We start from the raw sequence: 10,336 nt of genomic DNA on the forward strand, positions 1-10,336 counted from the left end.
GTGGACCCCTGGCACCTGGGTCTGTCCCATAACCTCCTACCAGCGGGCCTTCGACACTTCACATGGCCTCAACATGCACATAGCCTGGCACAAGCGACGTGGTGAGGTCACCGCCACTTAGTGGCGAATGGCGGTTGTTGTGTCGACCTGTATGGGTGGTCTGTGTAATGTAAAGGAAGGGTTGTTGGCGGCCGCAAAGTCCTAAACTTTTTAATGAAAAACAAATGGAACAGGTTCCCTCCTGTGAACAGCACTTACTCCAACACAACAATGAGAAACAACGCGCACCACGGTAACTCCCGGGTCGGCCGCAGCGAGATTCTAAACGGCAAACCCCTCTGTGCCATCTAAACGGCCTGTCCCCCCTCCCCCGAACGCCGACACCTGGTAACCTACCCGCTGGAAAAAAATTCACGGTGCTCAAGCGGTAAATGTCGTGGGTTTACTCTCCAGCACGCAAATCGGCGGGGTCGAAAGCGGTCGCTCATCGGCCAAGGTTGATAGCAGCAGCTGTCAGAGTCGGGATCGAACCCACGACCTCCTGTAGACCGGGCGAGGTAGTTAACATCTCATAGCCACTGTGGTGATGATGATGAGAGAGTGAGAGAGACGCAAGCTCCAAATATACGGCAGCAGCTGTCAGAATTGGGATCGCACCTACAACCTCCTGTAGGGCTGCACGGATTCCTCCAGTATAGACAAAAGTTTCTGACGGATGTGAAAGTGACATAACCCTGTGAGCCCCACCCGGCACGGCCAATGGGAGACGTTTGTCACTTGAACGGAGTGCGGTCGTTCAGTTACTGCCGCTGGTGGTAATCACAAAGCGGGATGTCAAACTCCACTGTCAACGTCGTGGGTTTGCCCTCTCAGAACACAATTGGTGTGCGCTAAAGTAGTAACGAATTGAAACTGTTAAACTCAACAAATGTTTTTTCATTTTACCAGGCGAGGACCCACCGACCCACGCAGCTATTTTCATAAGCGACCTGGCCATCACAAACGATAGCTCAATGACGCGGCGTTATCGTCGTCGTCGTGCGTGAGAATCTCCAGCGAGCGGCTCTCCGAACACAACTGACGGGGGCGACGAGCCACGCGCTCGCACGCGTGGACCCCGTGACGCTTGTGCACGACGTGGTTTTTTTTGTATTTCTTTGTCGCTGTAACGTTTATTACCCCAGTGCCCCCGACCAGAAGTCTGTGGGAAAAGAGCTTCACAGCTTGTCGGATTCCTACCTCCAGCGTAAATAAATATTTCCGATTCGGATTCCGTTTACGCGCTCAGAGGAGGCAATCGACTGGCGGTAACGACGAGAGGCTCCTGCCAAGCGCCGCAGGGAGTAGGCAGATGACCTGCGGGCAGCGTTAAGACCACAGGAATCTGATGAGCGGTGAGGCCAGTGGGCGAGGTCCTTTCTGCGTCGTTTTTTTTCCCCACGAGTTTTTTTTTTGGGGAACCCTGCGACCGCATTGGAGGGCGGGAGGCGGGCGCGAGGGAAGGAAGGACTCTCGCGTTGTTACCGGAGGGGAGGTCACTTCTTGGCTCCGGTCACCGCGGCTTTGGCGGGGAAGGGGAAGCGGAGGAAGCCGTCGGAGTGCGGCGACCTGCCCGGGGGGCTGCCGTCGAAAAACAACGGCCTCGGCGCAAACTCCGTCCCCTCAGGGCGGCAGCACGGAGGCGTCTTCATCATCCAGCTCCACGCGTTTCCCTCCGCGCCTTGCGATGTTCGCGGGGTCGACGTCTCTGCTACAGGGGGGGGGGGGGTGGGGGAAAAAATTACATTACGTACAAAACGTCACCGTATGAACCTATCCCCATTTTCCCTGCTTGGTCGGTTCCTAACAAAGTTCAAACATTTCATTACCAGAGTTGTTTCTTTTCGTTTGCATTTTTGACTGCTTGTGTTGTGGTTATTGCAAACATGATTCCTTGTATAAAGGTGTCAGTTTTTGTTGTGCCAGCCAAAAGGGTAAAAACCTATTCCTATATCTTGTTACTGGCAAAGGAGGTCTCATAATGTAAAGGTTTACCCCGAGCCCTCAATACTCCCTGATGGTGCGCTGTTTTTGAGTTGTACGCCTTTTGGCGTCTTCTGGTCCAACACCAGTGGAGACTAGGCTCTAAGAAAAGCCGTCTCGGGTGTGGACCAATCAAATTCAAGGACAGTGCATATTATTATCAGAGTTGTCTCTTTTGTTTGCATTTTGACTGCTTGTGTTGTGGTTATTGCAAACATGATGCCTTGAATAAAGGTGTCAGTTTTTGTGCCAGCTAAAAGGGTAAAAACCTATTACTAAAGTTCAAACGGCCCTACCGAATCTCACTATGAATGGCGAGGACGCCGCGCCGTTCAGAGCCTCCTCCTCCTCAGCGCGTCTCCCCTCGTCGATAGCGGAGAATCGCAGGCGGAGGCGATCGTAGGAGACCTGCAGTTTCTTCTGCTCCCGGTCCCTCTCCAGCAGTTTCTCGGCAGCCTCGTTGTACCTCTTCTTGAACTTGGCCAGCTCGCTCTTGGCAAGCGAGAACTGCCGCTTCAGAGTGGCGACCTCCGTGACCTTGTTCTGGATCTCCTGCTTGAAGCGGTCCTCAGACTGCACCCTGAGCCTCTTTGATTTCACGGCCAAGTGTTCCTGATACAGTCTCTCCTGGTGCACCTGCGAGATGGAAAATTTTATTAAACGTATTTTTTATCGGTTAAAGAGCCGTACGCGCAAGGGGACTTACGTGTAGAAGAATAACTCGGTTAGCGAAGCCTCTGGGAATGACGAAGCTCCCAAAAAAAATCGAAAGAATGAAAAACAAATATTCATAATTTTCAATTTAAAGCTTTCGTGACTGCAGGGATTCATCTTCTGGGTTCTTTCGGTAAAGTCAAACAGAATTTATTCTGTAATAAAAATTAAAATAATAATAACATAATAAATTCTGTTATTATTTTTATTATTTTATCTCCATTCTACGTGACTTTACCGAAAGAACCCAGCAGGAGAAAAATATTCATAAATCACGCAAATTAATTCAAGAGTGACATCTTAAACGCTGTACATGTTCTAAGTAGTGCCACCGATAATAGACGGACTAAATATTAACTGCGTCATTCCAATGGTGCTCGCTAAATAAAGAAATGCCTCCAAGTCTTTTTGTCTCCGAGTTAGTCACTACTTATGTTTGGAGTTTGCACGTTCTCCCAGTGGCCGTGTGGATTTTCTCCAGGTCCTCTGATTTTTCCCTCCCAATGTTTAGAAACGACATCTAACGCGTTTTAGAGTATTTGACTGCTGTAAATTTCCACGTGATGATAACAGCCGCTTGGGTTGGGCTATCATTCGTGATGGCCAGGTCGCTTCTGCAAAAAAAGAGGTTACGTAGCTCAGTGGGACTTTATCCGCTAAAATATAAAACATTTCAGTTTGTTACTTTTTAAAAATAAATTTTATTTTTATTTTTAAAAAGTCACCGATCCGTCGCCGATACCTGAAAGATCCAGAATGAAAGCGCCCGCGAACATATCTCCTGGATGACGTCCGGCCCTAGGCCCGCCAGCACCATGGACTTGTGCTCCTCGGGGGGGTTCAAGCAGACCCGCACCACGTCCAGGCTGCCGCGCGGCAAGGCGCCGCACGCCGGGCAGGCGGCCGCCCCCGTCTTGAACTCGCGTTCGCCGTCCTCGTCGCAAAAGAGATGCGAGCAGGAGGTGACCCAGGCGAAGTCGCCGACAATGCGCCGGCACTTCCTCAAGTTGCACACCAGAATTTGTTCGTGCGCCGACATTTCCTCCCCGCCTGACCACTGGCCCCGGGGGGTCGCCAGTTCTCCTGTTCCCAGTCGCCGCCGTTCTGGTTGAGGGAAACGAATCGCGGGTGAAACACGTTTTCGCATGGAGCGCGCGAAATGCGTTCGCGTTTTTTTTTTTTTTGCGAGCTCCTGCCGTTTATTGACCGGCTCAGAGCTCCAGAGAGAGCACCGGGGTGCGGTCTCGTTCGTTAAGGGTGGCGAGAGATCTTGGTCAGCGTAATGACGGAAGCAAGTGAGGTAAAGTACGATGGCGAAGCAAACAGAAATCAGTTGGGAGAGCGACGGTTTTAGAGGATAAATTGCTGAGCAGGGGGAGTGTTCTGACCTGCGGTTTGGTGAGTGGGTGGATGAGTTTGTGGGTGAGTGAGCGAACTTGTAAGTGGCTGATGGGCTGGGTGTATGCACGTTGAACTTATTTCACACCGTACAGAGCGAACCTTGCTAATCGGAGGTACAGGTAGAGGACAAGAAACAAAACACAAAGACCAGTGCAAAAGAAATTAGTCTTCAATCTAGATGATTTTAAAATGCACAGTTTCAGTGGATTCCTAATAGCGGAAGGAAAATGGTTCCAGACGGACGCAGAAGCGCATCTGAAAGTGCGCAACGCTTGCCCAAAAACCTCTGCGAGGGTGAGTGTGTTGTGACCTGCAGGGTGGTGGGGTGAGTGGATGGGTTTCTGGGTGAGTGAACTTGTCAGTGGCTGACTGGTTCAGTGAGTGTCTTGTTGTGCCTGCAGTTTGGTGAGTGGGTGGGTGAGTTAGTGGGTGAGTGAGCCTGTGAGTGGCCGACTGGCTTTAGTGTGCTGTCGTGACCTGCAATGTGGTGAGTGGGTAAGTGGATGCGTGCGTGGGTGAGTGAGTGAACTAGTCAGTGGCTGGTTGGCTCAGTGAGTGTCTTGTTGTGCTTGCAGTTTGGTGAGTGGGTGCAAGTGAATTAGTGGGTGAGTGAGCCTGTCAGTGGCTGGCTGGCTTAGCGTGCTGTCGTAACCTTCAATGTGATGAGTGGGTGGTTGGATGAGTGAGTTAGTGGGTGAGGGAGCTTGTCAGTGGCTGACTAGCTGCGCGAATGTGCTGCTGTGACCTGCAGTGTGGTGGGTGAGTGAGTTAATGGGTGAGTGAGCTTGTCAGTGGCTGACTGGCTGTGTTGAGTCCTCACCACTTGAGATTGGGACGAATTGGGGAGGCCTTCGTTCCAGAAGTCGATTGACAATGGCAGAGGATAATGACTGCATGCCACACTCAATGTGCCGTCTGTATTCATCCGTATTGTTAATGTATGAATACGCCTGTTGCTCAGGAAAGCCCCACTGAGTCTCAACTCTTCTTCAGGAGGGGTCCTGCCAAGTTTGCACAAGAGAGGGCGATGTTGCTGTGATCCCTCCCACTGAGCCATTTCCAGGTAATCTTTTAGCTTTGGGATGTGGTTCTGGCAAGTACCAGTTCCACTGTGTTTGTGGGTTTAGCTATGGGAGGGAAACTCGGAGGAAACCAATGGAGATGACACACATGCCACTCTGTAGTACAGAGAATGATCACACAAACCATTGCCGGACAGCTGGGATCACTCCGTGTAGAGTGCTGTACAGTATCTAAATGTGTAGGGGCCATCCCTTTCGTGCGCACGCAAAAATCTGTCAAAACCTGACCCCGTACGCACGCGGACTTTTTACACACCCCCCCCCCCCCCACCTGCCTACGTACGTTCGCCTGACGCATCACCCCCCCCCCCCCCCCACCCCCTAGAATCCTGTAGAACGGCCGATATGTAATCCACGCAGAAACGATCAATTATTAATATTAACGTGTTTAAGCAAACAGATAGTCCACCGCCGGCTGCATTATTATCGAGGCTTCAACCCCCCCCCCCCCCATTTCCTATGCGTACATTGTGAGTAGACCCCCCCATATGCAAGCGTACGCATTTTGGGTATCCCCCTCCATGACAACGAACTAAATGGATGGCCCCGTATCGGGAAAAATCGGAGGACCCTGAGACAAATCCACGCAATCAACATGGGGAGAGAGACGCAGACTCCAAATATACAGCAGCAGGAGCAAGCGTGGTCAGGGCCTGGGCGCGAACCGACGATCTCCTGTAGGCCAGGCGAGGATGTTAACATCTAGTCACCGTGATGATAACAGGCGAGGTAGTTAACATCTCCTAGTCACCGTGATGATAACAGGCGAGGTAGTTAACATCTCCTAGTCACCGTGATGACAACAGGCGAGGTAGATAACATCTCCTAGTCACCATGATGATAACAGGCGAGGTAGTTAACATCTCCTAGTCACCGTGATGACAACAGGCGAGGTAGTTAACATCTCCTAGTCACCGTGATGATAACAGGCGAGGTAGTTAACATCTCCTAGTCACCATCATAACAGGCGAGGTAGTTAACATCTCCTAGTCACCGTGATGACAGGCGAGGTAGTTAACATCTCCTAGTCACGGTGATGATGACAGGCGAGGTAGTTAACATCTCCTAGTCACCGTGATGATGACAGGCGAGGTAGTTAACATCTCCTAGTCACGGTGATGATGACAGGCGAGGTAGTTAACATCTCCTAGTCACCGTGATGATGACAGGCGAGGTAGTTAACATCTCCTAGTCACCGTGATGATGACAGGCGAGGTAGTTAACATCTCCTAGTCACCGTGATGATAACAGGCGAGGTAGTTAACATCTCCTAGTCACCGTGATGATAACAGGCGAGGTAGTTAACATCTCCTAGTCACCGTGATGACAACAGGCGAGGTAGTTAACATCTCCTAGTCACCGTGATGATAACAGGCGAGATAGTTAACATCTCCTAGTCACCTTGTAGATGACAGACGAGGTAGTTAACATCTCCTAGTCACCGTGATGACAACAGGCGAGGTAGTTAACACCTCCTAGTCACCGTGATAACAGGCGAGGTAGTTAACATCTCCTAGTCACCGTGATGATAATAGGCGAGGTATTTAACATCTCCTAGTCACCGTGATGACAACAGGCGAGGTAGTTAACATCTCCTAGTCACCGTGATAACAGGGGAGGTAGTTAACATCTCCTAGCACATTCCAAACACTGCACAGCAATCGAATCGCTGGGGATGTTGTGGACCCCATGAGGCTGATGAAAGTTTCGCCCTCACGAAAGCGACGCTGGGTCGTGGCTCACGGCGCGATACCAAAATAAAAAGTAAAATAAATGAAATAAATCCATCACCTCACAACTTTTTGAGGGTTTCCCGCTCTTTTTTATTGTGTGTATTTAGTGCAGGGGTCGGGAACCTATGGCTCGCGAGCCAGATGTGGCTCTTTTGATGATTGCATATGGCTCGCAGATAAAACAAAATATTCTCACTTGTTTTAATCCATCCATCGATTTTTCACTGCGCATGTCCTGTTCAGGGCTGCAGGAGCAATTGTCCATTATTTTAATTGGATGATACTGGCCTATGTTTGCCGTTGCTGGGTAAAACAGGTAAACGCCCCCTTTTGAATCAGTCTGAGACTGCGTCTGCTCGGTCATTAGCTCAAAGCTAACCCTTCGACGAAGAAGATGGCGAAAAGAAAAAAAGACGACGAGTATCGTACATTTCAGGACGAATGGACCGAAGAATTCGCCTTTGTGGAGAGAGCGGGTTCTGCGGTGTGTCTAATTTGCAATGACAAAATTACATCGTTGAAACGGTCGAATGTAAAGCGGCACTTCGACACGCGCCACGCTACCTTTGCATCAAAATACCCTGCGGGAGACAGCAGAAAGAAAGCGTGCCAAGAGCTTCTGAGCAGGGTGCAAGCTAGCCAGCAGCAACTCCGCGTATGGACCCGGCAAGGTGACTATAATTCGGCTAGCTTTGCTGGTTCTTTAGCAATAGTGAGGAACGGAAAACCATTCACAGATGGCGAGTATGCTAAAACGTTCATGCTGGATGTAGCCAATGAACTTTTTGATGATCTTCCGAACAAAGACAAGATAATCAAATGGATACAAGACATGCCTCTGTCGGCAAGAACTGTTCATGATCGTACCATCGTGATGGCAAACAAAGTGGAGGAAACGCAAGTGAAGGACATAAATGCAGCGCCGTTCTTTTCTCTGGCTTTGGATGAGTCAACAGACGTGAGCCATTTGTCGCAGTTCAGCGTGATTGCAAGATATGCTGTTGGTGACACACTGCGCGAAGAAAGTCTTGCTGTTCTGCCATTAAAAGGGTCCACAAGAGGTGAGGATTTATTCAAGTCTTTCATGGAGTTTGCTCAAGAAAAAAGTCTACCTATGGATAAACTTCTCTCAGTGTGTACTGATGGTGCTCCGTGTATGGTGGGGAAAAACAAAGGATTTGTGGCGCTTCTCCGTGAACATGAAAATAGACCCATCCTAAGTTTCCATTGCATTATACACCAGGAGGCACTTTGTGCTCAGATGTGTGACAGGCAGTTTGGCGAAGTGATGTCGCTGGTCATTCGTGTGATCAACTTTATTGTTGCCCGAGCCTTAAATGATCGCCAGTTTAAAACACTGCTGGATGAAGTTGTAAATAACTATCCTGGTCTGCTTTTGCACAGCAATGTGCGTTGGTTGTCAAGAGGGAAGGTGCTTAGCCGTTTTGCGGCTTGCCTGAACGAAATCCGGACTTTCCTTGAAATGAAAGGCGTCGGGCATCCTGAGCTAGCCGACACCGAGTGGCTCCTCAAGTTTTACTATCTCGTAGATCTGACTGAACATCTGAACCAGCTCAACGTGAAAATGCAAGGCATTGGAAATACAGTGTTATCCCTTCAACAAGCTGTATTTGCTTTTGAAAACAAGCTGGAGCTTTTCATCACGGATCTTGAAACAGGTCGTTTACTACATTTTGAAAAACTGAGCCAATTTAAAGATGCATGCACAGCAAGTGAGCCCATTCAAAACCTTGATCTCCACCAGCTAGCTGGCTGCACATCCAGTCTCCTACAGTCCTTCAAAGCACGCTTTGGAGAATTTCGTGAGCACACTCGTCTTTTTAAGTTCATCACCCATCCAAACGAGTGTTCACTGAACACAGCCGACCTGAATTACATCCCTGGTGTCTCCGTCAGAGATTTTGAAGCAGAAGTGGCTGACCTGAAGGCCTCAGACATGTGGGTGAATAAGTTCAAGTCACTGAATGAAGATTTGGAAAGAATCACACGACAGAAAGCGGAGTTGGCGAGCAAGCACATGTGGACAGAAATGAAAAAACTCCAACCCGAAGACCAGCTGATTCTCAAAACTTGGAACGCGCTTCCTGTCACATACCACACACTGCAGCGTGTGAGTATTGCTGTATTGACCATGTTTGGATCTACGTATGCATGTGAGCAGTCATTCTCACATCTTAAAAACATCAAGTCCAACCTACGATCACGTTTAACGGATGAAAGCCTCAACGCTTGCATGAAGCTTAACCTCACCAAGTACCAACCCGACTACAAAGACATCAGCAAATCCATGCAGCACCAGAAGTCGCATTAATGGTGAGTGTTATAACAACATTATTTAAAAGAATAAATTCAGAGGCTTATTATACTGACATTTAGTTGAATTCACTTTTAAAATATATTATATGGCTCTCACTGAAATAAATTTCCAAATTTTTTGCTTTCATGGCTCTCTTAGTCAAAAAGGTTCCCGACCCCTGATTTAGTGAGACCCTCAGACGTGGTGTCTCATCACTACTATGAGGCGACTTTTAACACCCCCCCCCAGCGTGTAATATTGTTTTTGTTATTTATAAACACTCGGATTCCCGCACTTTTTATTGCTTGTTTCGTGACCTTCAAGGGGTGAGAAAAAAATTTAGGAAAAAAAACACCTCAGACTCCGAAGTCTTAAAAAAACAGACGTGTAAAATTGTATTTATAAATAAACTACTCGGCAACGTAAAATAACAGCCGCCCCACGTTCTCTACTTGATATAAACCCTGAAGTGTTTAATGTGATTTATAGGAAAATATAGTTTTGTATTGTTTTTACCTCACAGCAATCCACACACACCCTGCAGCTGCGCTCGTGACGTCACGGTGGGGGGGGATTGAGGCGTGCGTGACGTCACGGTGTGGGGGTGGTTGCAGGCGTTCGTGACGTCAGGATGCAGGAGAGTGGTTGCGGGCGACCGTGTGACGTCACGGACCCCCACCCCCCCGTCCAAGGACGGGCAAAAAAATATTCAATAGAAAAAATTTTCAGCTCATGATTATTAATCGTGAGGGGGGGGTTGCCCCATGTGGAGTGACGTCACCCGCTCATGAATATTCATGAGGGGAGGGGTGCGGTACGTGGAGTGCCGCGACCTTCTTGTGCGTTGGTGTAAATTTCCACGCGTGCGTGAATATTAATGAAGGGGGAGGGGCTCATGTGGAGTGACGTCACGCGGGGGGGTGGGCCTCATGTGGGGTGACGTCACGCGCGTGACGGACAGACACTTCTGGGTGATTATAGTAGGTAATTAATGTATTATATTAAGCTCCTAAAGTTGGTTACTGCTGATCAAACTATATATTTTACTAGGTAAAGCCAGAAGCTAC

General features: G+C 49.0%; 1 protein-coding gene across 3 annotated transcripts; it reads right to left on the minus strand.

Moving 5' to 3' along the window:
• Window positions 1-526: 526 nt before the first annotated feature.
• Window positions 527-9,820, minus strand: LOC142920196 (E3 ubiquitin-protein ligase CCNB1IP1-like). 3 transcript variants are annotated; one of them, XM_076062669.1, is made up of 4 exons: window positions 4,958-5,121; window positions 3,479-3,840; window positions 2,319-2,658; window positions 527-1,750 (listed from the first exon to the last, which is right to left on the minus strand). In XM_076062669.1, exons 1-4 carry the CDS (start codon window positions 5,031-5,033, stop codon window positions 1,536-1,538), a joined length of 993 nt encoding a protein of 330 aa, XP_075918784.1. In that variant the 5' UTR covers window positions 5,034-5,121; the 3' UTR covers window positions 527-1,535. The 3 variants fall into 3 exon arrangements, with proteins under 3 accessions (XP_075918784.1, XP_075918785.1, XP_075918786.1); XM_076062670.1 differs by lacking the exon at window positions 4,958-5,121 and adding an exon at window positions 9,786-9,820 and having other exon boundaries at window positions 528-1,750; XM_076062671.1 differs by having other exon boundaries at window positions 1,592-1,750; window positions 2,329-2,658; window positions 4,958-5,122.
• Window positions 9,821-10,336: the final 516 nt, after the last annotated feature.

Source organism: Petromyzon marinus, unplaced genomic scaffold (genome assembly GCF_048934315.1).
Source record: "Petromyzon marinus isolate PM22_M1 ecotype Great Lakes invasive population unplaced genomic scaffold, UKy_Petmar_22M1.pri1.0 PM_G_Scaffold_7, whole genome shotgun sequence".
In the NCBI taxonomy this organism is placed as follows: Eukaryota; Metazoa; Chordata; class Hyperoartia; order Petromyzontiformes; family Petromyzontidae; genus Petromyzon; species Petromyzon marinus.

Bases quoted from the DNA above. Each gene is read 5' to 3' on its own strand.
- LOC142920196 (XM_076062669.1), bottom strand. From the start codon at position 5,033: ATGCAGTCATTATCCTCTGCCATTGTCAATCGACTTCTGGAACGAAGG. The intron at 3,841-4,957 runs GTGAGGACTCAA...TCCCTCAACCAG, and splicing joins ATTCGTCCCAATCTCAAGTG to AACGGCGGCGACTGGGAACA. The intron at 1,751-2,318 runs GTAGGGCCGTTT...CCCCCCCTGTAG, and splicing joins GCCATTCATAGTGAGATTCG to CAGAGACGTCGACCCCGCGA.